Here is a 27,963-nt window from a genome sequence, read left to right as displayed (position 1 = left end):
GAGAGTGGATCTTCGCAAGGGTGGGCATCTGTTATGATGATTGCCTCCGGAGTCTGTGATGAATATTCGAGACGAGTATGGGTAGCCGCCTATGATAGTCTGCGGAGCACAAGCTAGTGGGGTCAGAGGGTGTTGTGATACTGCGGGGAGCCATAGTACTCACTAGTTAGAGGGTGTTGTGATACTGCGGGGAGCCGTGGTACTCACTAGTCAGAGGGTATTGTGATACTGCGGGGAGCCGTAGTACTCACTAGTCAGAGGGTGTTGTGATACTGCAGGGAGTCGTAGTACTCACTAGTCAGAGGGTGTTGTGATACCGCGGGGAGTCGTAGTACTCACTAGATGGCAAGAGAGTGTGATGATGGAATGTTCTCCGATCAGTGTATGATGTGGAAGATTTTTGGGCTTGAGTATCCCTAGCATTGAGTTTTTGGAGCCTGGATGTTGGACCGGGGGCGAGACTGGGGTCCCCGTCTCTGTCAGGAAATGTGGTGAGATGCGCAAGGGATATGCGCAACAGAAACCAGAGATCAGAGTCGAGACGATCATCGGTTGGATTGTATTTTCTCGCATAAGGAAAAGAGAATTTCGTGACTTGCGTGTCACGGGGCCGGGATAGTGGTCACGGGGAGGAAGTTAGTGGGATATTTGGATCATGATATGGGTGACCTTTGGAGGCTCAGTTGTGGAGTCAAAAGCTGACATGGTGCTCAGTCTCGAAGAGGGATATGAGAAATGAGCTAGAGCTTATCATGATGATGTCTAAGGACACCTCAGAGGGAGTGAACGATTCAGATGCTCAAAGACATGCTTCGGGCACGTGTATTAGATTTCGGAGGGTGTTGCGGCATGTATTTATCCTTGGTTGAGTTATCCTATTTCAACAGCTATCATTAGTGTATTGGTATGCCACCCTTTGTGTTGTTGTATGGGAGGAAGTGTCGGAACCTCATTTGTTGGGGAAAGTGTTGATTCGCGGAAGTGGAAGTTGTAGTGAGAATGGATGATTTGGAGTATGGTGGTCGAACATTGTGTCTGTGACAGTGGTATGGAATGACATCATGATGGGATGTCTGCTGAGGAAGCGGAAGGGATTCCGCGGGTGTAGAGCCAAGAGTCTCAGGATGGATGTAGGGATGGAGTCTGGGACTCCCAGCTTGATTCTGATCAAGGGTCGTGTGCGTAGTGGTGGTTTCTCCTGGGGATGTTAGAGATGTCATCAGTGCGACGGGTTTTCCTAACCCGAGAGTGCGAAGGTTGGTGCGGCTTGGGTGCGTGATTTCAAGAAGAGGACTCATGGGAGTTGCTCTGGGATTGAAGAATGGGCCTTTCTGTCGTCACGGATTGGATAGAATGGGATTCGGATCGGGGATCCGATGGTTCATGGCTTCTAACCCTTATGGGTCAAGTGATTGTTGAGATTTGGGACCGTGATGCTTCATGGGTAATTCTCGGATCGTTGAGTGTGGTTATCAGGGGGTACATCCGGTGCCCGGTTCGAGACAGTGATCAGGACACCGTAAGGAAAGGAAAAGTGTGTTCGAGTTTCGATGGGTATGCCTTGTGAGACCTGGTCCGATTAAGGCCAGGTGGCACGTTGTGGGAGTATTTCTGGAGTTGAGTTGCTGTAGGCTTCGAGGGCGAAGCCTAATTTAAGTGGGGGAGAATTGTAACATCCCGAAATATCAAGAGTAGAGTTGAAGGGTTAAAAGAGTAAATTGGGAAAGAGTGACTCGGCGAGTCCATGTGCGGACTCGGCGAGTAGAGTCGCGACTTGGTCGCGTGTTAAGTGGCCGACTCGGCGAGTTAGTGTTATAGACTCGGCGAGTAGGCGCTGAGTGGAGAAAACCCTAATTCTCGGGATTGAGCCTTATATAAAGATCATTATGTTTTCCTCCCAGCCTCTTTATCACCCCTTGAGCCCCAGAAAACCCTAAATCACGAAGAAACACCATTGTTGAGTGGATTGGAGCTTGGAGAAGGAATTGTTGAAGGAATTTTGGGAGATTGAAGGCTTGGAGCAAGGGGCTTTGCTTAAATTCGAATTGCATTGCAGTTGGGGCATCACTTAGAGGTAATATCTCGTTATTGAGCTTTTTTTATGTTGTTTCTTCATTTTGGGGTTTGTGAGAATTTTTCTATGGATGAAATGGGAAGTCTAGAGGTTAGATCTGAGGTTGCTACCTCAGATCTGGAAGGGAGAAGAATCAGAGAGCATGAAAGTCCCTGTGTTGGAGTGTTTAGTGAAGCTTACATGTCCCAAACCCTAGCCCAATGTGCAAACGGCTTAGATCTCTCTGGATTCACGTAAAGTTTGCCACTTTACGTGATGGATGAGTGGTAGGAGACCAGATCTATGTTTTGGAGCAGTTGCATGGCCTGGAATGCTTCTGAATGGATTCAGACCGGTGGTACTCGACGAGTTGCTTGAAGATGAGCTGGGACTCGGCGAGTAGGTTGATGATAGACTTAGACTCGGCGAGTCTGTTCTTGGACTCGGCGAGTCTTGTCAAAGGGTCCCGATATTCTCTGGTTGAGTCGAGAATCAGTGAGTCGAGGGATGACTCGGTGAGTTGTGCGCGAGTGGACTCAGAGTTGTTGGACTCGGCGAGTCTCGGGGTGACTCGGCGAGTAGGGTCGCAGATTGAGTGAAGTTCTGATTATGGGAACTCGACGAGTCACAGGGTTGACTCGGCGAGTAGGGTCAGTCAGGGGTTGACTTAGACTGAGGACTTTGATTTTGACCAAGGGTTGGCCGTTGACTTTTAGGGTTTGGTCAGCGATGTGGCCTTTGGGCCAAGAGAGGGGTAAAATAGTCTTTTACCCTGAAGAGGGTGTTTTGAGAGGATTGATTCTAGTCTCGAGAGTTGTATTCATGAGAGTATTTGCCTTACGTGTTAGGCGGTGGCAAGTTCGAGATTCAAGTGTGGGGATATTTGCTTTCTGCTTGCCAGGTGAGTCTTCTCACTATACTTTACCTTGAGTAGGTAACCAGAGTTATGTGATCAGAGTATTTGTATGCTATATGTACGTGATGTGTTGTACTGCATTACTTCTATGTGATTTATGTTGTGCATGTTTATAGAGTTGGAACCGGAAGGTTCCCAAAGTTAGAACCTGAGGGTTCACAGAGTTTGGGTGCACGGACCCATAGAGTTATAGCCTCGAGTGGCTAATATGTGTTATGTGTGGTATTTTGGGGAACTCACTAAGCTTCGTGCTTACAGTGTTTTGTGTGATGTTTTCAGGTTTCTTTCAGTATCACGAGACGGCACCGGCTTGATTGTACACACCAGAGAAAGAGTCATTTTTTGGAGGATCCTGGTTTTCTATGCAAGTGAAAATGGAGTTATGTTTTGTAATTCGACTATGAATGAGATTTTAAACAAGCGTTTCTAAGAATAAAATGATTATTTTAAATGAAAATTTTGTCTTGAAATTTACGGTGTTACAACAAGCCAGGCCTTGTACTGCTCAACAGACCCATCAGATTTTGTTTTTTTTCTTGTACACCCAAAGACAACATATCGTATGTTTCCCATGAGGAAGAGAAACCAAATCCCATGTATGAGTCTGACGAAGAGCAGTGAGTTCCTCAGCCATAACATTCTGCTAAAGAGGATCTAAAACAGCTTCTATATATGATTCAGGTTCAGACAGATGACGGATACTGGTTATAAATGAAGCAAATGGTCCTAAATATGTAGAGTAAGTAAAATGTGGAAGCTTGGTTGACTTGATAGGATGAGTAGATCTTCTGAGGGGTGGTGGTGGAGGTGGATCCTCAATTTCAACAATCGGAGGAGCAGGCTCAGGAATAGGGGACTTGAGGAACTCTCTGAAGAGGTGGGGGTATCATGAGCTGAAGGATCAGGTGGCGTAGATGGATCTCGAGCCTCTATCTCTTTATTAAAAGGATCAATATGCAGAAGATCGGATTTCGTTACATTGTGCGCTGTAGTAGGAATTGAGTAGAAAGGAATATATTCCAAAAAGGTTACATGTCGGGAAACATATAACTTCTGACTCACAAGATTATAGCAACATTATCCTTTCTGTCCAATACCATACCCTAAAAATACACAAATAGCATATTTCAACCCCAACTTGTTCCTCTCAACATGAGGACAAAGAACAAAACAAGTACATCCAAAAACTCGTAAGGAAGAATAGTCTGGTAGATGACCATATAGATTCTCAAAAGGAGACATTCATGTATTCAATGAAGTAGGGATACGATTAATCACATACATCGCAGTTAGGACTGCTTCTCCCCAAAAGGCACTACGGACCTGCATAGACAAGAGCAACGAACGATCAGTCTCAACAATATGATGATGTTTTCGTTCTGCGACACCGTTTTGCTGAGGTGTGTCATTACACAAGGACTAGTGTATGGTACCATCAGAAGCAAGTAACTAAGTAAGATCATTAGAGGTATATTTACCCCCTAAGTCACACCTGAAGCACTTAATCACAGTCGAATGTTAAGTTTTAACAAGAGCTCTAGAATTACTGTAAATATCAAAGAAATCAGATTTACGTTTCATAAGATAAACCCATGTATATCGAGTATAATCATCTATAAAAGATACATAATAGGTTGAACCACCCTTTGTGGATACTAGTGCAGGGCCCCATACCTCAGAATGAATAATGTCAAAAGGAGCAGTAGAACAAGACATACTTTTATTGAAAGGTAAAGTAGATAATATTGCCAGTTTACAACCACTGCAATCAGAAATATCACAAGTGTCTAGATGACCCAAAACACCACTAGATACTAAAAATCTCAAACGTGATACATACACATGTACGAAACGAGAATGCCAAAGATAAAACTCAAACGACAAATAACTCAAACAGAAAGAAGATAAATCAATGATGGAGGCAGCAACAACAGACACTTTGAGAACCTCCAATACATACAGTTACTCCACTATACAACTGATCCCAATCACCTTTTGGGTGTGTTGATCCTGTATAACACAGACAATATCAGAAAAGAACACCTAGTTACTTGACTTACATAACTAACTGACTGAGGCAAGATTCAAAGTAAGTTTGGGAATGTAATAAACATCAGGGAGAGTGATATAAGAGATAGAGACAGACCCAACACCATCGACTAACATAGATGTATCATTAGCAAACTTAACATAAATAGATGACACTTGCAACAAAGAAGTAAATGATGACAAATGAGGGGCCATATGATGGGTTGCACCAGAATCTAAAATCCACAAAGATGAGGGAATACCTGATGTACCAGATGAAGTAAGACCAGAGTGAGACATAGATGCAGACATGGCAGTGGAATTAGAAGCCAAATACTTTCTAAAGCTTTCAAACACCTTGGGATCCAATGCATATGGGGGCATGTTTCCAACAGAATCTGTATCAACTGGTGGGATAGTCGCAACAACAAACTGTAGAGGATGAGGGGTCCATGGAGGAGTACTAGATGAACGTGGCTAAAACTTTTGTTGACAAGACCTATTTTGTTGTCCTGACTGAGGTTGACCAGGTTTACCCTTGCTGACTAACAATGGACACTGAGCTTTCCAATGATTCTTCTGTTTGCAGAATGCACACTCATCATAAGCAACCCTTGAAGTTTGTCGAGACTGATTTGAGGTGACAACAAGCACAACAGGAGCGAGAGTAGGAATAGAGGTTGCTTTAAACCCTTTATCTGCATGAGACTTGATACGAGTCTCTTCTGCAATTAACTCATGGACAACAGAATCAACTGAGGGAAGAGGAGACCGGTGAAGAATTGTTCCACATACACCTTCAAAATCAGAATGAAAGGCCATCAAGAACTGGACCAAGCATTGTTCTTCCCTCTTAGCAATGTAAGGCTCAGTTGTGGAGCCACGTTAGAACGAGAGTGAGTCCAGGCCCACCCTGAAATTACGATGTTTTTTGTTTACTAGCCCAGGCCCACCTTTTGATACCAAATTAATTAATCGGAAACCAATAATCCCCTTTTCTCAAATCAGTGCCAAATCATTAGGGTGGAGCGTGGAAGAGTCCTGGCATCGTCCTCGTTCTAATCGCTTAATTGAAGTTTTCACCGGCAGCAAGAGTTGGAGATTGGAGCAAGGCAACAAGCAATCAGGTTATTGATCTTAATAATTTGTATTATTAACAAAAATTAGGGACGTAGGTAGCAGGGTATATGTTTACCAATTATTGTTATATTTTGTTTTATATAAGCCATGTGTTAAACTCCATAGTTAAATAATTGTCTTCATTTAGGTAGACATAGGTAAGAGTAAATAGGATATGCAGTCATATGTTTCTTGTCTCCAAGTGGGCAAAAAAGTTTTTTTTTTCTTAGTTTATTTAGAATTCCATTGCGGGGATTGGGAAAAGATGTAGAATCCCTACCTTTTCTTTGTTTTTTAATAGTAATAAAATGATAAAATGACAGCCTTATTTTCTATTCAATATACATATTATTTATATATTTCTTTTCATTCTACAAGCACACAAAAGTAATAGAAACATCAAAAAACAATGTTTATTATTTATTCTAATATCTTTCTTTTCTATCCAACCCTATCTTCTCTTTATGTTTTTTTATTTACTTTAAAGAGCAATGTTTATTATTTATTATTGTGCATATTATAAGAATCAATGCTAATTATTTATTGATTACTTATCATTTAACAGGCATGGGAAAATATTTAACAAAGAGAAAATTTACGGATTCATCAGAGACATCTAATGCTGATTTTTCTAAACATAGCCATGTGAAAATCAATTTAGAAGATCTTCCCTCAAACCCTGGAAAGAGGAATAGGATTTTAGATTATGATCCTAATGTCCGGGACGAGGTTCGAAGAGCATACCTCTTAAAAGGGCCTTGCCAACCTAAGTCACACGAGTTTCCTTACATTCTTTTTGAAAAAAACCACGAAGATTCAATGTTGCTTGGTTTAATGTTAAAGAATATTCAACGTGGCTAGAATATAGTATAAATCAAAATGCTGCATATTGCATATATTGTTATTTGTTCAAACCATATGTTGGAGCACAAGGAGGCGGTGAAACGTTTGTTGGTGTGGGATTCCAAAATTGGGCACATAAGGAAAAATTGACTAGTCATATTGAAGGTTTCAACAGTGCTCACAACCAAGCGTGGGCCAAGTGCAAGGATTTAATGAACAACAAACAACGCGTTGATGTTGCTTTCGCAAAGCATTCAACACAAAGTGCAATAGACTATGATATACTGTTGGATGCATCAATTGATTGTATTCGGTTTCTCTTAAGACAGGGTCTTGCATTTAGAGGCCATGATGAAAGTGAAATTTCAAATAACATAGGGAACTTCATAGAGTTGTTGCAATTTCTAGATGATCATAATCAAAGCATTGAAGTTGTTACTTTCAATAACGCTCCTTCGAATTTGAAATTGACTTCACCAGATATCCAAAAGGACATTGTTCATGCAGTAGCAATTGAAACAACGAAGATCATTATAAGTGATATTGGTGAATCTTTTTTCTCTCTACTTGTCGATGAATCTCGTAACATTTCCATTAAAGAACAAATGAGTGTTGTGTTGCGGTATGTAGATATGGAAGGTCATGCAATTGAACGCTTTTTAGGTATTGAGCATGTCCCAAATACTACAACTATTACACTTAAAGAGACACTCGATAATTTATTTTCAAGACATAGGTTGAGCATCTCCAGTTTGGGCGGGCAAGGTTATGATGGGGCTAGTAATATGAAAGGTGAACTTGGTGGTATTAAAACTCTGATTTTGAATGAAAATGCAAGTGCATATTATATTCATTGTTTTGCTCATCAACTTCAACTTACTCTTGTAGTTATGGCAAAAAATAATTCGAAAATAGTTTCTTTGTTTGTGTTGCTAACCAATGTTGTGAATGTTGTTTGAGGTTCTTGCAAGCGTCTTGACCATCTTCGAAAACAACAAGCTTCCAAAGTTATCAAGGCACTTGGTTTAGGTGAAATTATAAGCGGTTGAGGCCTCAATCAAGAAACATCTCTTACCAAATCGGGAGACACACGTTGGGGATCCCATTATGGTACTTTGATAAGTATGATTTCATTGTTTCCATTTGTTTTAGATGTGCTTGAGATTATTGCAGAAGATGGAGCAACCCCAGAACAAAAATGTCAAGCTGATATGTTAATTAACTCCTTGCAGACCTTTGATTTCATATTTTCTCTACACTTCATGAATTTTTTTTGGGTATTACTAATGAGTTTTCCCAAGCATTGCAAAGGAAAGACCAAGATATTGTAAATGCAATGAACTTGGTTAGAATTTGCAATATGCAATTGCAAAATTTGAGGGATATTGGATGGGATTCTATGCTCATTGAGACTACATTGTTTTGTGAAAAACACGAGATTGATGTTTGCAACATGGATGCAATGTTCTTACTTCCTGGACGGTTAAAGCGAAAATATCCAAAGATGACAAACTTACATTACTATCGTGTAGAGTTATTTTATGATGTCATTGATTTGCAATGGATGGAACTAGAGAGTCATTTTAGTGAGAATGGCACCAAATTACTTCTTTTGATGGCGTGTCTCAATCCAAACAACTCTTTTGCAGCTTTTGACAAAAACAAATTGATTCAACTAGCTCGTTTATATCTAAATGATTTTTCAGATATAGACTTGGAGAGGCTTGATGATCAACTTGAAACTTATATTATTAATATTTTGAATTCGTCGGAGTTTTTGATTCTAAATGGATTTGGTGATCTTGCACAGAAGATGGTTGAAACAAAAAGAGATAAAGTGAACTCTATGGTTTACTTGCTCATCCAATTAGCTTTGACATTACTGGTTTCAACAACAACAGTTGAGAGATCATTTTCCGCTATGAAGATTGTGAAGAATAGGATACACAATAAAATGGGAGATCAATGGATGAATGATAACTTGGTTACTTATATTGAAAAAGAGGTTTTTGCAGATGTTGCTAATCAAGATATCAGCAATATGTTTGATAAAATGAAAACTCGTCGACGACCTTAGTAAATTTGTAATTTATATATGTTTGTAAATGTTACTAATCAAGATATATGTTTTTGTGAATGTTGTAACTTATATATGTTAGGATGTTATATAATTTATGAGGAACACCCTAAAAAAAATCTTGGCTTCGCCCCTGGTAAGGCTCAAAATTTTTAACTCTTTGGATTCACTAAGAGCCAATTGATCCAACAGATCAGACATAGCAGCATAGAAACCTTGAATACTCTAGTCATTCTGTTGAAGGGCACGAATATCATATTCTAACTGGTATTGTTTAGCAAAATTGGACTGAGTATATAGTCTCTGCAAGTGATTCCAAACTTCCTTTGTTGTGTCATACTTAGCCAACTGCATACCAATGGACTGAGTAACAGAGTTATTAATCCAAGTGATAACCTTGGAGTTATCAGTCTCCCAAGCATCAAGCAACAAATCAAAATTCTCAGTTTGAGACACTGAGGGTTTGACTTTAGTCCCAGTGACATATCCCTGCATATTCTTCCCACGAAGGAAGTTCTTCATCACGTAACTCCAATACGTGTAATTCTTTCCATCTAGACGAGTGCTGATTGACTGAAGGGAATCATCCTTTCCAGTTATGTTGGCAATGAATAAATAGCCACAATAACAATATAACAATCTGAGAATGAAAGGAGTAACAAACCAGCAAAAGCAATCATTCGGACAATGAATCAACAGCGACAACGAATCAACGTAACAACGAATACTGACAACAACGAACGAATTAACAGCAACAACGAACGAATCAACAGCAACAGCGAATCAACACATCAAAATTCTCAGTTCGATCCGTGCCACAGATGACTGCTACAAAGGCTTCTAACAACGTATTAAACATTTGCTCTGATACCATGATAAAGTTGACATATGATTATAATAAAGAGAAAATACAAGGGTTCTCAATGAAAAGCATAAAGACTACAAAAAAGAAAGCGGATATAAATACTAGCTAGACAAAACTCTAATGAGCTAAAGACTAAAGGGGCCATAAACAAGTGGGCTAATAGTATATAGGCTAACATTCTTAAGTCCATTTGTAATCCGATTAGTGGGTGTCAAGATCTACCTTCACATTCTCCTAACACGTTTAAGATTTGATCACTTGCTAGAGAAAGCTAATCTACATGTGGTCCTAAGAAAGTGCTTTAATCAATCATCATCACTATTATTTTGATCATTTGAAGGTTTTGAGCAAAAAATAAAAATAAAACACTTGTTTAGAACAGTTATACAACGGAAAATGGAGATTTTTTACAACACGGTCTTACAAACCTATTTGTAGATTTTAATAAAAGCAAAAAAATTATATACAGATAAGTTAGCATTGATTGATTTGTTTCACAAACTGTATCTATCTATTTTGTGATATGTTTATATGCTAGCATCTTATTGATTTTGTAACTTTTTTTTGTCGTTACAAAAAACACATCTACAATAATGGCTACAAAACATGATAGAATCATTATTACTCATTCTATTCAATTTTAGATTTAGACATCATTAAAAGAAACTAAACAAAAAACACATCTACAATAATGGCTACAAAACATGATAGAATCATTATTACTCATTCTATTCCATTTTAGATTTAGACATCATTAAAAGAAACTAAACAAACGAGATATGTTTTTCACCAGAAGGTTTAATTCTACAAAATGACGCATTATAGTTTGATTGTAGTCCACAAGTTCAACATTACTCCTAAACGTGTCAGATTAGAAAATCATACCGTGTTTTTATTTTAAATGATACAACAAAACAATTTTTTATGTAACTCAAACACGACGTTTGTATTGCTTTTTTAACTAACACGTTAGCGATTAAATTAAAAGAACGACTAACATGATAAAATTAACATAAAATAGCTATGAGTCTTTATATAATTCATAAATAATCATAGAAAACTCATAACTATGCAAAATCACAATAAACATATAACAATATTCTGTTAATTTCATGTCGGGTTTTTAACACGGTCACGACACGACACTACGTCGTGCTTTTTACCGTTTTGGACATCGATTAACACTCCTACCACACACATAACTCCCTATCATCTCGGACACCGTTAGGCACTAGCATCTTAATTAGGGTAGTTCTTTTGCGTTTTTTATATTATAGTTTAGCATTTGAAACAATTACAATAGTTTGGTGGCTCTTATGGACATAGATGATCTATTAGTTAATGTTGATATCTATTCATATAATTATACTTACAATTAAAATTTATAAGACAATGATGGTAGAAGTTTTTACCGACAATTATCACCTTTTTTTGTTACTTTGTGAAATTGGTATTTTTCAACTCTTTATTTTTTTTCCTACTTTGTAAAATGATATTTTTATATATGTATTTTTTAAAATTTCATTTTCATCTTCTTCGACTTTAAACTTTATAAAATATATATTTCATACCCCACATTTTCTAAACTTTGTTGTTTCTTTCCAGTAAAAAAATTAAATTTTTACATGCTTATTTTTATATATATGTCAGTATTAATTGGAGATGGTCAGAAGTATATTTAGAACTTCCGCTCATTAATTAAAAAAAATAAAATTACTTGTGTTTTTATGTATGTGTTGCAATAAATTTAATTCTGTCTAATTTCGAATGTAATTTTTTTCATGCTTATTTTTATGAGAAATTAAATATTCTTCTACCTTTTGTTTCTACCAATCCTCATACCCATTTAAATGATAACATTTTTTTTAACAGGCAAATCTAATCTACTCCTAAGCTAACAACACATATTTCACCTATATCCACGACGGGACTTGAACCCTCAACCTCAAAGAAAGAAAACACCACCTGATACCGCCAGACTACAAGCTCTTTTAAATGATGACATGTGACATTAGTATCTTAAATATCATTAATTTTTTATTAAATGAGCATTAAATGTTACACATGCTACCATTTAATTGGGTAGAAGAATTTATAGGAACAAAAAATAAGATGATATTTAATGTCTCTTATATATGTTTTCTATGTATGTGTCGGATCACATATAAATTGTTTTTAATTATTTAAACTTCCTTTCATTAACTTAAAAGATAATCTTACTTATTTTTATGTATATTTCGATATACATACGAGTTTCTTTGCATTTCGACGTAATTCGTGTGTACACTTTCATTCTTATTTTTACATACGCTATCTACGTATAACTTTGGTCACATATTATATATATTCATATAAGTTGTAGTTATTTAGTGGTACCGATTTTATATATATTTTTTACTAACAATAATAATTGTAATGGTACCTAATTTTTATTAAAGGAATTATCAAAATTCAATTTACAGACAGATTGGCGTGTCACGGCAACATGCGGTGGGCAAATTACTAGTTTATATTAAATTATAATATGAAACGATTAAATTTACAAATTATTATTTTTATATGTCCCCTTACAATAATTTATTTGGTAAATATTGTCTTTATGCCGTGATACAACATAATTCTTTCTCAAATCTCACATCAAATGAAGTTAACCAACCCAAACCCAAATCCATATAATTATCGGTCGTTTAACCATTGGCATTGGGCTTCATAGAGAAGTCCTAAAACAAATTTCACTTTACTCGACCCTTTGAATAAAAGCCCAGATTTGCATTTCTATTTGAATAAATTTAAATTTAGCAAAATAGGTTTATTAAGTTTTTTTACAAAGTTGACACTAGTAGAGGAGATTAAACATGGGTTCCACCCTCTCTTTTTTTGGTTCGATTTTCTTTGCCTTAGGATGTTTTGCCATATTTATCTTGTATTTGGTTATTAATGCATATCATCACCAAATAAATATTAATTGTGATTTTAATATAGAGCTATATAAATTGAAAAGAGGGAATAGAAGCTAGCGACATACGTTATGCTCGTTGTGGTTTTACATCAATTGAAGACAACGCAATGCAACAAGTTTTTTTTTTTTTCAATTAGAGTTACGTAACTAAACATTTCTTTTAGACCAAATTTCCAAAATACCATAAGTAAAACAATTTTATGACAACAAGCAATTCAAAATAGGTAATTAAATTGTAATACATTTCTTATCCAAACCCTATATATATATATATATATATATATATATATATATATATATATATATATATATATATATATATATATATATATATATATATATATATATATAGGGTGCGATTCATTGAAAATTTATAGTTTCTGGAGAAATCGAAAACTAAAGGTGGAACATTAGATAAAAATTAAGTATAATTGTTATCTTGCCAATCTCATTTAATATTTATTTTTTTATGTTATTAGAAATATTAATAAAAATATCTAATAAATAATATATCAAATCAAATTTTTGATTTTTTTTTAAATTTATAGTTTTCAATTTTTCAAAAACATTTAGATCTTTTGAGTTTTGTTTAAAAACAATAAATTCCCGATATAATTCCAATTTCAGAGTTAAGGATGGATAAAAATAAGAGGCTAACTGAAGATCCTGAGGCGATTGTTGACCATAAGACTAAGAAGTTGCGCCGCAAGATGGTTGACTTAGTGCTTGTATGCTAGAAACATACGAATGAGTCAAACCTCACTTGAGAAACAGAGAGTGACATGATGAGTCGCTACCCACATATGTTTGTTGATGCATGATTCCGAGACGGAATCATCCTAAGAAGGATAGAATTGTAACGCCCGTGTTTCTAGGCTAAACATTAATTTGATGGTGAAATAGTTAGGTTCAACACTTATAATCTACTTTGAAATAATAAATAGGAATTATTTGAATATTATGTGATTTTATGTGCCTTATAGTTAATTATAAGATATAATAAGTTAAGAATAAAAATAAGCATCAAAAATAAAATAATAGATAGGTCCAATATCTATGAGGAAAGTTGTAGTGGTCGGGACAAGGATTATGGAGATATAAAGAACGCTAAAATCCGAGTTATAACGAAGAAGTTATGACCTGTCGAAGTTTCGCGTCAAAACCAGCACGACACCGGGAATCGTAAAAATTGAGTTTATGATAAACTACTTTTTGGATTTAGGGGTCTAAATGAAAGTTGTAGAGTACCTCTCCACCTGCACGTGGATATCGAAGAACATCGAAAACGGAGTTTGTATGCAAAAGTTATGGCCCTCCGAAGATTCAGCTGTCTGAGAGCATGACACGTGGTTGAAACCCTAGCCGCCTTAAGTCACGACATGGACATCAATTTCACGACGTGAAATGTGTTAGGGACACCAATCAAGGCTAGAAAACACATGCCAAGCCTACGGGAGTGATATGTTAAGATTCCACGACGTGGACATCAATTTCATGGCGTGCAATGTCATCTGGACACCTTTCGAAGCTAGAACGCATATGGCAAGCCTACGAAGTGATTCAGCATTGTATTCACGACGTGAACATTAAGTCCACGACGTGAAATGGCCCAGAACAGCCTATAAATAGCAAGTTCAACCCCATTCACTTCTTACACCAAATCTTCTTTCTCTCTCGTTTTCTGAAGTCGTTCCGCATGCCGAGCCCGACGATCACAAGCTGTTGACCGTTTTTAGTTAGATTCTATCTACTCACGCTACTAAGGTGAGTGCATATTTATTTTGATCTTACACATAGATATGAAGTATTTTATATAAATTACATGCAATGTGTGCATATTGTCTGTATACTTGTTGTCTATGTTAGATGAACACTATTATACATGTTTTAAATGATTTAAACTGTATATGTATTTTATATCTACAAATATGTTGGGGGTAAAACATGGGTAGATGAAATAGTTGGTGTGTGATGAAATAAAATGATGAGAGGCCTCGATGTTGTTGTTGATCCAGTCATCTAGCAGAGTATAGATGACGACCACGGAATATTCTAGACAGTTAAGTGGAATGTTAGCAGGCCTGCAACCTGTAGATGTTTGTGAACGATGTGTTCACTGATGTACTCTATCCCCCTCATGGTTTCCTTACAAACATTTATTGTCGAGGAAACCCCTTAGCAGTAGTGTCCATCCCGATGATAATCCTTAGGCTAGCTCCCTTACGATAGGTGTTTTAGGGACGTAAAGTGAGGATAACGGGAATGGGTAATCGGGTTATTGTTGGTTGATAAAATTAATAAACTTGTTTATTGCGAGTTGAAACCCCTATGTGTTCACCAGGCTCCTCATATACAGGTAGTGGAAAGAGAGTACAGGAGTGATGATCTGATGAGAGATTGTGACAACCCTATATTTTCCAAAAGCAGTGCAACACTCAAAAGTCAAATACAACGAAGACTATTTAGAATCAACGAAATTTACCTCCAAAAATAAAGTGTTCAAACATCTAAATTGGGATGCATCAAATGTTAGATATCGTGCCAAGGTTTCCAAAAACATAAAGAACATTCAAAACCAGGTTATATTGAAGAAATTATAAACACTCGAATATTTACGACACACCGTTAAAACATTATTTAAACGTAAAAAGTGAAATTTCAATAATATCTAAACAAAAGTTGTAGAGTTCGTTAAACTGAAAACGTACATACAAAGATCGCCCAAATTGGACCTAGTGTGAAGAAGTTACGCGTTTTCTAACTTTCGTAACAGTAGTAGAGGGCTAAAAACTCGAATTGAAGATCGAGCGTTATTTAGATAACACAACCTAAACAAAAGTTGAAGGTCTCCAGAATAGGAGTAAAATGATAAAAAGACAAACGAAAACCGACATCGAATAAAGAAACTATGAATTTTTAACGAACTTTAGTAGTCCCGGCCTATTAAAAACATTTCATTAAAAATAAAGTCAAAACTAGCCGACGGAGTCTAAATGAAAGTTGTAGAGCATAATCTCACCTACGCGTGGATATAAAGAACGCGAAAGTTACGGAATTTAGAAGGCGGGAGCCGGGATTACGCCCAGCGTAATATAGGGGTACGCCCAGCGTACTAGGTGCAGGGTCGAGTCCCATCGGCTGCAGCTCTACGCCTAGCTAGACTCGAGTCGTAAGCCATGACGCAAAGTTACGCCCAGCGTAACCGAAGTACGCCCTACGTAACACGTACGCCCAACGTACTGCGGTGGTATGCCCAGCGTACGCACCTTTCCAGCACTATAAATAGATGGCATAAGCTACGGATTTTGGCACACATTCTCAAACTTCCACTCACTCTCACATACTTTCAGCACCAGAAGTTGTCCCGACGCCCTCGGTTTCCGTACCCGAGCGCCCGACGAAGGTTCTACGCTACCGAGATCCCCGAAGAGCTCGAAGACGCAGCTTTCCGCGGTTGAAGTTCTGCTCGACTCTAGCCCCACTCTCTTCAAGCCAAACAAGTGAGTTCATACCCCTACCTTTCAAGCCTTTTCATGTTTTAGGAGGGGAAATACAAGTACAATACAAGTAAAAGTATCATTTTATAATCATAAACGTAACATCTATCTTATTGATTATCGATACTAACATAATACTTTATGTATAAAGGGCTAATATATCATCAAGTTATTTTCATCAAATGGAACATACTTTCTGAAAAATATAATGGGTATAGTTATCAAGTTATTCATACATTCTTACATATACATCTTGAAAAACGAAATACTTTCAAACAAAATGAAGTAAATACTTTCTTATCGTAAATCTATTTATACTAAGCAATGTGAGCTATTCAAACTTCAACGTACTCTTATGTATGCATTTCAAGCCCTGTATTATATATCATAATTTCTTCGAGGGAGAGCGTGATACTTGTGTATAGATCTATACGGGATTGACAACCCCGCTCCTAAACTGTTAGCTACAGTTAGATCGGCAGGTCTGGGGTGACAAATATCATAACACTACAACACCTGAAGAATGTTGTTACAGGAAGTTAGTGTCAATAGTATGGTTATAAAACTCACATGAAAGTATAAAAACAAGTTTGATTTGCGAGATTCATATATGCATTCGGTTTTCTACATTATTTTGAGCACAAATTTATCTTTATCATTCAAGTACGAAAAACACTAATGCACTCCAACTTTGAGAACTTATCAATCTATTTACAGAAAATATTGGATTTTCTAACAACCTCGTTCATTGATTTACTACCAAAGGGACATACTTTTCAATACAAAACACTTATGAACTCACCAACTTAATTGTTGACACTTTTTCGAAACCACTTGTATTTATCAGGGAATCAGTAATACAGGTAACCACCAGCTTTTGAAGAAGGAACGCTAAGGACGTTTATTATTAAACATTTACATCATCATATTGTAATATTCTTTTGGAAATATGTATAACGCAACAATATACGTTTTTATTATATATATGATGGTTATGTTACTTTCTTTACAATATTCAATTGTTATGGTACTACGTGAAGTCATCCACCCCCGAATGTTTCCGCCATTCTGGTTTGGGGGTGTGACAGATTGGTATCAGAGCATTGTTTATAGTGAACTAAGTATATCGAACCAAATAAGATATATACAAACTATAAATGCAACAGGAACCAAAAACCCTCTGACAAAACGTTTTCATAAAAATATATTTTCTTTTAAATACATACATTTTTACTCGCATGTATCAGTCTCGTATCATGACAAGTTTTCTAAAAAGTATTAGGGCAAGTTGCGACACTACGATTGGGCCTCGGGGTATGTAATCAAATCAAGAATAAATATGGCCTGATCAACTACATTTATCCTGGATTTGACCAATGTACGTCGAGGAATGGTCGTAGTGGACAACAAGCTAAGAACTTACCAAATAAAATTATTTTAGATTCGCTAATTTGAAATACTAAAGGACTATTGTTATAAATAATAGTACAATGAAAAACTTGCACTCCGCAAGATATAGTTAAACGTAGGATTTCGTTAAATAGAAATTTCTTTTCTTATAAAATTCTCGTACCTCTATCCTAGTACAGACAAATGGCCGGATTCCCTTTACCGGGAGACCCCTACTAACCAAACCAAGGCAACGGCGGCTGGATAGAAGAAGACCCGGAGGAAATCGAGGAGGAAGTCAAAGAAGGTTTCGAAGTCGATGAGGAGATCGAGGAAATTACTAGTGGAACAGACTCCGAGCCGGAAGTGATCGACCCTCCCGCTCCTCATCCTCCCGAAGTCAGACCATATCACCCAAGACCCATCCCCATCTTGGGAAGCCATCTCTACTATTAGAGCCGCCAACTAGGTGTACGCCCTCCTTTCGGCATGTGTCGAGATTTTTACAATGTCAGTGGGGGAGGCTCAGCTGATCGAGCACTTCCTGTTATTGTGGGCACTATAGCTACCCAGAACTACCATGCGGACCAGCAAGCAGCAAGAGTTCGCGAGATCAATGCTGCCACTCAGGGTAACGCCGCAGACATCCTTCGTCTGGAAGGACTACACGAAAATACCCAAATCTACACAGAGATGCTTCAGAATCAAATGGTGAACGCACTAGCAGAAATAAGAGAGATGAAGGAACAACAAGCAGATCTTGAAAGGCGCCTGATGGGAGTCAAGCAGTCGGATGCCGAATCTAGCTCCAAACGTGCAACACGCCGCAAGTGGAACTTGCTCAACTCCAACAATTTTGATATAGAATAGGACCTCGGATAAAGTTTTTCCCTTATTTCCTTTGTATCTGTAAACGGAGACCTCTAGATAGGTCGAATTTTCCTAAACAAGAAGCATAATGAAACACACCTTAGGTGTGACATATATATAAATATGAAGTACTTCTTTATATACTTCTCGGAACTTATGGGATTAACTAAATTGTTGTATCTACTTTGAAACCAAAAGCTAAAGTCAAAACAAATTACAAGATACAACTAACCCTCAAGTACACAATTGTCAAAACATTAGAAACTCATAGTATTCATTCTTATTTTCTCTACCATAACATGCCTCCTCGTAGATCAGCACGCAGAAACTCAACTCCAGCACCACCTCCACCACCCCCTCCAACTATGGATGCAGCTATGTTCCAAACTGCTGTAACAGCCGCTGTAACCGCGACGATGGCTCAAATGAGCAACAATGGGTCAGGAGGAGGAATAAACAGCTTTACAAATGGCCCAAGCCAAGGTCGTTCCGTGGTATGCACTTACAAAGACTTCACCAACGGAAAACCTATTCCCTTTTATGGGACTGGGGGAGTATTGGCTCTATCCCAATGGATATAGAAAATGGAAGCCGTATTCGAAATTTGCGCATGCCCTGAAGAAAGCAAAGTAAAATTTGTTGCTTTTACTTTCGTTGAACGTGCACTGACGTGGTGGAACAGCCACGTCAAGACACTAACCCTAGTGGTGGCGAACTCCATGGGTTGGGAAAATCTGAAACGAATGCTCCTAACAGAGTACTGCCCAAGAGGCGACATTCAGAAGCTCGAACAAGAACTGTGGGGCCTTTCGATGGTAGGCTCAGACATCGCAGGCTACACCAACAGATTCAGTGATTTGATAACACTTTGCCCAGGGAGGTTGATTCTGGAAAGCCAAAAAGTGGAGAGGTACATCTGGGGACTATCACCCCAACTTCGAGGAAGTGTGTTAGCTTCCAAACCCATGACCTTCGACAACGCCAAGGAACTGGTGCAATCTCTCGTTGATCATGGCGTTTGTCAAGGAGTCACGACTATCGTAGCTGAACCAACCAAAGGGAACAACAAAAACGATAACAATGCCAACAACAACAGCAAGAAGAAATTCTGGAACAAGAGAAAGGGGAAAACCTTGCAAGAACCTTCAAAGAAACAAATGGTGGCGGTTCATGCTGCTACTGCTTCCACTATAACTCCTGCTACCCTGGCGCCAACAAAACAATATGCAGGGAACTTGCCCAAGTGCCACAAATGCAACTACCATCACCACGGTAATTGCCGCGAGATGCACTGTAAGAACTGCGACAGGAAAGGGCACACTGCCCATTTCTGTACAGCACCCGCGCGACCAGTCACTCAAGTTCCTGGTACTGGGATAAGCCAAGCATGTTATGGGTGTGGAGAAACTGGGCACTTCAAGAGGGACTCCCCAAGACAAGGAATATTGGTAGTGTTGGGAGAGTGTTGACGATAGGTCAAAATGAAGCAATAGCTGACCCAACAGTGGTTACGGGTACGTTTCTCCTCGACAACATTTATGCATGCATACTCTTTGACTGCGGTGCGGAGAGAAGTTTTGTGAGTCATAAATTCAAACACCTACTTAATCAAAGACCCCAACCACTCAATAAAATATTCACTGTAGAAATGGCTAACGGTAAAACGGAAAGCACAAGCGATGTGTACGTAGGGTGCACATTAAATTTAAACGAACACTTATTTCTAATCGAACTTATGCCCATTTCAATAAGAAGTTTTGATGTAATCATCGGTCTGGATTGGTTAAGTCTTCACGATGCCGATATTCTTTGTCAAGAAAAGGTCGTTCGCCTCAATCTACCCAATGGCGAAACTCTTGTCATATATGGAGACAAACCTAGTTCAAATTTGCAAATCATATCATGTGTTAAAGCACAAAAATATCTTCGCAAGGAATATCATGTCTTTCTAGCCCACGTGGTAGACCAGAAACAAGAACCAAAGAACATTAAAGACATTCCGGAAGTCTGCAACTTCCCAGATATTTTCCCAGAAGATCTTCCAGGAATTCCACCAGAACGCCAAGTCGAGTTCAGAATCGACTTAATCCTCGGAGCTACTCCAGTAGCAAAGTCACCTTACCGTTTGGCCCCAACCGAGATACAGGAACTGTCCAGTCAGTTAAACGAGCTGCTAAGCAAGGGCTTCATCAGACCGAGTTTCTCACCATGGGGAGCACCGGTCCTATTCGTGAAAAAGAAGGACGGATCTTTTCGCATGTGCGTCGATTACCGGGAGCTGAACAAACTCACGATCAAGAACCGACATCCCCTTCCGCGCATAGACGATCTATTCGACCAACTACAGGGAGCGAGCTACTTCTCAAAGATCAACCTAAGATCTGATTATCACCAACTGCGAGTACTGGAAGGAGACATCCCCAAAACGTCTTTCCGAACACGCTATGGTCACTACGAGTTTGTAGTAATGCCCTTCGGGTTAACAAATTCTCCAGCAGTGTTCATGGACTTGATGAACCGAGTATGTCGTCCCTTCCTGGATAAATTCATGATCGTGTTCATAGATGATATACTCATTTATTCAAGAAGCCAGGAAGAACACAGCCAACACCCCCGCCAAGTTTTGGAAACATTGAGGGCAGAGAAGTTGTATGCAAAATTTTCAAAGTGCGAATTTTGGATTCGGGAGGTGGATTTCCTAGGACACGTAGTAAGAAAGGAGGGGATACACGTGGATCCTTCGAAGATCAAGGCAATAGAGAGTTGGATGACTCCAAGAACCCCTACAGAAATCTGGCAATTTTTGGGACTCGTCGGGTATTACCGAAGGTTCATATAAAATTTCTCCAAGATTGCCAAGCCACTCACCACCCTAACTCAGAAGAGTGTGACCTTCGATTAGGGAGAAAAAAAAGACACCGCGTTTCAAACGCTAAAGCGAGCCTTATGTAGTGCACCCATCCTAACCTTGCCAGAAGGAACGGAGGACTTCGTGATCTATTGCGATGCATCAAACCAAGGACTCGGGTGTGTCCTGATGCAACGAGGGAAGGTCATCGCCTACGCCTCAAGGCAACTAAAGACGCATGAAGTGAACTACACAACACACAATCTTGAGCTAGGAGCAGTCGTCTTCGCTCTAAAGATATGGAGGCACTACCTCTACGGTACGAAATGTACGATCTTCATCGACCATAAAAGCCTCCAACATATCCTCAACCAGAAAGAACTCAACAAGAGACAAAGATGGTGGGTAGAACTACTAAATGATTATGAATGCGAGATTCGATATCATCCCGGAAAGGCTAACGTGGTGGCCGATGCATTCAGCCGGAAGGAATACTCGGGCCGCAGAGTGAAGTCTCTAACCATGACAATTCATTCACACCTGTCCACCCAAACCAAGGAAGCCCAAATAGAAGCCTTAACACCTGAAAATGTGGCAGGGGAAGCCTTAAGAGGAATGGATAAGAAGTTTGAGGTCAAGAACGATGGAGTTCATTACTTCATGGATCGGATCTGGACACTGAAGTTTGGCGGATTCAGAGAAGTCGTCATGAACGAAGCCCATAAGACACGATACTCCATACAACCCGGATCCGATAAGATGTACCTCAACCTCAAGAAATTGTACTGGTGGCCGAACATGAAAGCCGAAATTGCTACCTACGTGAGTAAATGTCTGACGTGCGCCAAAGTCAAGGTAGAATAGCAAAAGCCCTCAGGATTGTTGCAACAACCAGAAATACCCGAATGGAATTTGGAACGTATTACAATGGATTTCATAACCAAACTACCCAGGACGGCAAGCGGACTCGACACCATCTGGGTGATCGTCGACAGGTTAACTAAATCAGCGCACTTCCTACCGATCAAGGAGATGGATAAATTGGAGAAGCTAACTAGGACATACCTCAGAGAAATTGTACGGCTACATGGTGTGCCCATATCCATTATCTCAGACTGAGATAGTAGATTCACCTCAAGGTTCTGGCAGTCGCTACAAAAATCTCTAGGAACAAGACTGGACATGAGTACAGCTTATCACCCACAAATCGACGTCCGGAGTGAGAGAACCATACAAACCCTAGAGGATATGTTGAGATCTTGCATAATCGAATTTGGAAAAGCATGGGACACCCATCTACCTTTGGTCGAGTTCTCGTACAACAATAGCTACCACACTAGTATCAAGGCTGCCCCGTTCGAAGCCCTCTACTGCCGTAAATGCAGGTCACCTCTGTACTGGGCCGAAGTGGGGGATACACAACTAGCAAGAGGACAAGCAACAGACAACACGCTCACTGGACCAGAAATCATAAGGGAAACTACGGAGAAGATTGTTCATATCCGGGAATGTCTGAAAGCATCAAGGGACAAACAAAAGAGTTACGTGGATAAAAGACGGAAACCCTTAGAATTCCAAGTTGGAGATCGAGTCCTACTAAAAGTCTCGCCCTGGAAGGGGTTCATACGCTTCGGAAAGCATGGGAAACTGAACCCAAGATACATCGGACCATTCGAGATCGTTGCCAGGATCGGTTCAGTGGCGTACAAACTTCGATTACCTCAGGAGCTCCACAACGTACACCCTACCTTTCACGTATCAAACCTAAAGAAGTGTTTGTCCGATGAGACCCTTGTCATCCCGCTAGACGAAATTGCAATAAATGATAATTTCCAATTCGTAGAAGAACTAGTAGAGATCATGGACCAGGAAATAAAAAGGACTAAACAAAGCCACATACCTATTGTAAAGATCCGCTGGAATGCCAAGCGGGGACCTGAATACACCTGGGAACGCGAGGATCAGATAAAACAAAAGTACCCACATCATTTTCCTAACCTGTAAACTCTATCTTAGATTAACTTTCGGGACGAAATTCCCCTAATGGGGGATGATGTGACAACCCTATATTTTCCAAAAGCAGTGTAACACTCAAAAGTCAAATACAACGAAGACTATTTGGAATCAACGAAATTTACCTCCAAAAATAAACTGTTCAAACATCTAAATTAGGATGCATCAAATGTTACATATCGTGTCAAGGTTTCCAAAAACATAAAGAACATTCAAAACCAGGTTATATTAAAGAAATTATAACCACTCGAATATTTACGACACACCGTTAAAACATTATTTAAACATAAAAAGTGAAACTTCAATAAAATGCATTGTAGCCTTAAGTATCTAAACAAAAGTTGTAGAGTTCGTTAAATTGAAAACGTACATAAAAAGATTGCCCAAATTGGACCTAGTAAGAAGAAGTTACGTATTTTCTAAGTTTCGTAACAGTAGTAGAGGGCTAAAAACTTGAATTGAAGATCGAGCGTTATTTAGATAACACAACCTAAACGAAAGTTGAAGGTCTCCACAATAGGAGTAACATGATAAAAAGACAAACGAAAACCGACATCGAATAAAGAAACTATGAATTTTTAACAAACTTTAGCAGTCCCGGCCTATTAAAAACATTTCATTAAAAATAAAGTCAAAACTAGCCGACGGAGTCTAAATGAAAGTTGTAGAGCATAATCTCACCTACGCGTAGATATAAAGAACGCGAAAAATGGAGCCCGTATGCGAAAGTTACGGAATTTAGAAGGCAGGAGCCGGGATTACGCCCAGCGTAATATAGGGGTACGCCCAACGTACTAGGTGTAGGGTCAAGTACCATCTGCTACAGCTCTACGCCTAGCAAGACTCGAGTCGTAAGCCATGACGCAAAGTTACGCCCAGCGTAACCGAAGTACGCCCAGCGTACGCACATTTCCATCACTATAAATAGATGGCATAACTACGGATTTTGGCACACATTCTCAAACTTCCACTCACTCTCACATACTTTCAAGCACCAAAAGTTGTCCCGACGCCCTCGGTTTCCATACCCGAGCCCTCGACAAAGGTTCTACGCTACCGAGATCCCCGAAGAGCTCGAAGACGCAACTTTCCGCGGTTGAAGTTCTGCTCGACTCTAGCCCCACTCTCTTCAAGCCAAACAAGTGAGTTCATACCCCTACCTTTCAAGCCTTTTCATGTTTTAGGGGGGGGGGGAATACAAGTACAATACAAGTAAAAGTATTGTTTTATAAATATAAACGTAACATCTATCTTATTGATTATCGATACTAACATAATACTTTATGTATAAAGGGCTAATATACCATCAAGTTATTTTCATCAAATGGAACATACTTTCTGACAACTATAATGGGTATAGTTATCAAGTTATTCATACATTCTTACGTATACATCTTGAAAAACGAAATACTTTCAAACAAAATGAAGTAAAGTCTTTCTTATCGTAAATCTATTTATACTAAGCAATGTGAGCTATTCAAACTTCAACGTACTCTTATGTATGCATTTCAAGCCGTGTATTATATACCATAATCTCTTGGAGGGAGAGCGTGATACTTGTGTATAGATCTATACAGGATTGACAACCCCACACCTAAAATGTTAGCTACAGTTAGACCGGTAGGTCTGGGGTGACAAATGCCATAACACTACAACACCTGAAGAATGTTGTTACTGGTAGTCAGTGTCAATAGTATGGTTATAAAACTCACATGAAAGTATAAAAACAAGTTTGATTTGCGAGATTCATATATGCATTCGGTTTTCTACATTATTTTGAGCACAAAGTTTATCTTTATCATTCAAGTACGAAAAACACTAATGCACTCCAACTTTGAGAATTTATCAATCTATTTACAGAAAATATTGGATTTTCTGAAAACCTCGTTCATTGATTTACTACCAAGGGGACATACTTTTCAATACAAAACACTTATGAACTCACCAACTTAATTGTTGACACTTTTTCGAAACCACTTGTATTTCTCAGAGAATCAGTAATACAGGTAACCACCATCTTTTGAAGAAGGAACGCTAAGGACGTTTATTATTAAACATTTACATCATCATATTGTAATATTCTTTTGGAAATATGTATAACGCAACAATATACGTTTTTATTATATATATGATGGTTGTGTTACTTTCCTTACAATATTCAATTGTTATGGTACTACGTGAAGTCATCCACCCCCGAATGTTTCCGCCATTCTGGTTTGGGGGTGTGACAGAGATCAATGGATTATAGGCTACTAGAATAAATAGATATTATAATGCCTATGTTGTTTATGTTTATGCTTTTGATCTGTATTAACAATGATATCCCAAAGTTTTTAATAAAATACATTTCTACGGAAATGCTTTGATAAATTCTTTTTCATATTTTTTTCGAACAAATTCCACAATATATTTCTTTAAAAATATACTCTGATTTTCAAATAAAGCATAAACAAATCGGTCTTTTCTAGCCGTGAATTTGGGGATGTCACGTGTATTAGTTTAATGATTAGGCTAATTACATGAAAATTGTTCGATTTGAATTATCTTGTTCTTATGAGTTTGCTTAGATTAATATAAAAATTATGTGATAATGTGTTTTCAATCCAAATAGATCTAAAAGTTATTCATAAAATGTGTTTTTGTAACTTGTCCTCAAGTTATATAAATAGACACATTTATGATTCTTAAAAACTAATAAGATTTCCATAAGTTATGACAAATGGAGAGTCCTTTTTTAATGTTTTAAAGTCTTCCATAACTTGTCCTCAAGTCATGGAACTTGAAAAGTTTTTCATTAAAACTACTTTAATCACATAAGTTAAGGAATTGAAAAGTTTTTGAATTGTTCAAAACTTGCCCCAAGTTTTGGAATTTGTAAATTTTCCCTCATGAATACTTTAATTCCAAGTTAAACCGTTAGAATTTTTAAAAGTTAAAATTCAACCCTTAAACTTTATAGTAGTATAAGTTATATATATATATATATATATATATATATATATATATATATATATATATATATATATATAAAAGAACAAAGTTAGTCTTACCGTTAGTAGGCCTCATTCACGAAGCTGGTCTATAAGGAGGGTATAAGGTTACTGCCTATAAAATGGTAGTTTAATGGGTGTCCACTCTCACCCACCACTTCCTTGACTGGTGGATGGTTGTTAGCCGAACGGGTAGCACAATGACTATAATTCTCCCTTCATTATAAGTATAATGATAAATATAAAGTAACTAAACCTTTTATAATTCTCAATCTTAGTTACTTTAGGAAAATGTGAATTTGTGCTAACTCATGAAATTACACTTTGCACTTTGCTTAAGTCGATTAGTGAAGTGCGTGTGGTTAACCAGTACACTAACTTGATTTAATAAGGTAGGAAAATGGTAACTTAATGTTTATCATAGTATTGGTGGAGCGTGTGTGGTTAACTGTCACACCCCAAAACCGAGAACGATGGAAACGTTCTAGGGCGGAGGACGTCATGTAATGTATCACAACAATGTAAAGTAGTAAACAAGCAACAACATCATCCATTGCATTAATAGTATAAGTTTCAAGTACATGTGTGTTCTTCCATAATATACAACAATAAAATGAATAATCAGAAAATAAGACGAGTCTGGATTGCTCTGTCTTCACAAAACCTGGTCGTCATACCTGTCTATTTGCGACCTGAGAATACAAGTTATTTTGAAAGCAAGTATCAGCCAAAAAGCTGGTGAATTCATAAGTATTAATGTGTTTTTGATTTGTAAAACTTGTAATGAAAGACTATATATTGTTCTGAAAGAAAGTTCATATAAGTGTGGAAATGTTTGTAAGTAATCAAAACCGTTTGGTAAACCCTAGAAATCCTTATGATTCCTATTAGTATAGATGAAATCTTCTACCAAGACCTAGTTGTTTTGAAAGTAGTCTTCTACCAAGACCCGACTGTTTGACAATTATTATTAATATAAGAAGTTGTATCCTTTGGTACTAGGATACTCAAATACGATTCACCTCATTGGTTATGTGGATGAGTCACAAGATAATGGTAATAATATAACTAACTTACGTATTATCCCTTTATACTAGGATAACTAACTTATGCATTATCCCTTTATACTAGGATAACTAACAGTATTAACTTTAGACATCCGTAGATGTACATTTACCTCTGTTGCTAACAGCTGGGTGCAGGAATAGTTAATCCCTTAAAGTATACCTGTAATGGTATCAACCGAAGACATCCGTGGATGTGCATTTACCTCTGTAGCTAATAGAGATTCTAGGAATGGTTAATCCCGTAAAGTATCCTCTAGTACTAGGATATAAAGTCCAATCTATCTCGTCGATGATGTGTTTGTATCACAAGGTAAAGATACAAAGGAGAACTATATAACAATATCCAGACATATAATATGTAATAGTAAATTGTCATATAATGTCTATGTAAAAGTATTCATGTATAAGTATTCATGTAAGAGTATTCAT

General features: G+C 38.0%; 1 protein-coding gene across 1 annotated transcript; it reads left to right on the top strand.

Moving 5' to 3' along the window:
• The first annotated feature begins 6,683 nt into the window (after nucleotides 1–6,683).
• On the top strand, nucleotides 6,684–9,036 carry LOC145035445 (uncharacterized). Its single transcript, XM_078983990.1, has 5 exons — nucleotides 6,684–6,945; nucleotides 7,050–7,796; nucleotides 7,920–8,003; nucleotides 8,112–8,172; nucleotides 8,271–9,036. Exons 1-5 carry the CDS (start codon nucleotides 6,684–6,686, stop codon nucleotides 9,034–9,036), a joined length of 1,920 nt encoding a protein of 639 aa, XP_078840116.1.
• Nucleotides 9,037–27,963: the final 18,927 nt, after the last annotated feature.

Source organism: Lactuca saligna, chromosome 3 (assembly GCF_052625555.1).
Source record: "Lactuca saligna cultivar CGN05327 chromosome 3, ASM5262555v1, whole genome shotgun sequence".
Taxonomy (NCBI): Eukaryota; Viridiplantae; Streptophyta; class Magnoliopsida; order Asterales; family Asteraceae; genus Lactuca; species Lactuca saligna.
This window is presented reverse-complemented; position numbering and strand designations above follow the sequence as displayed.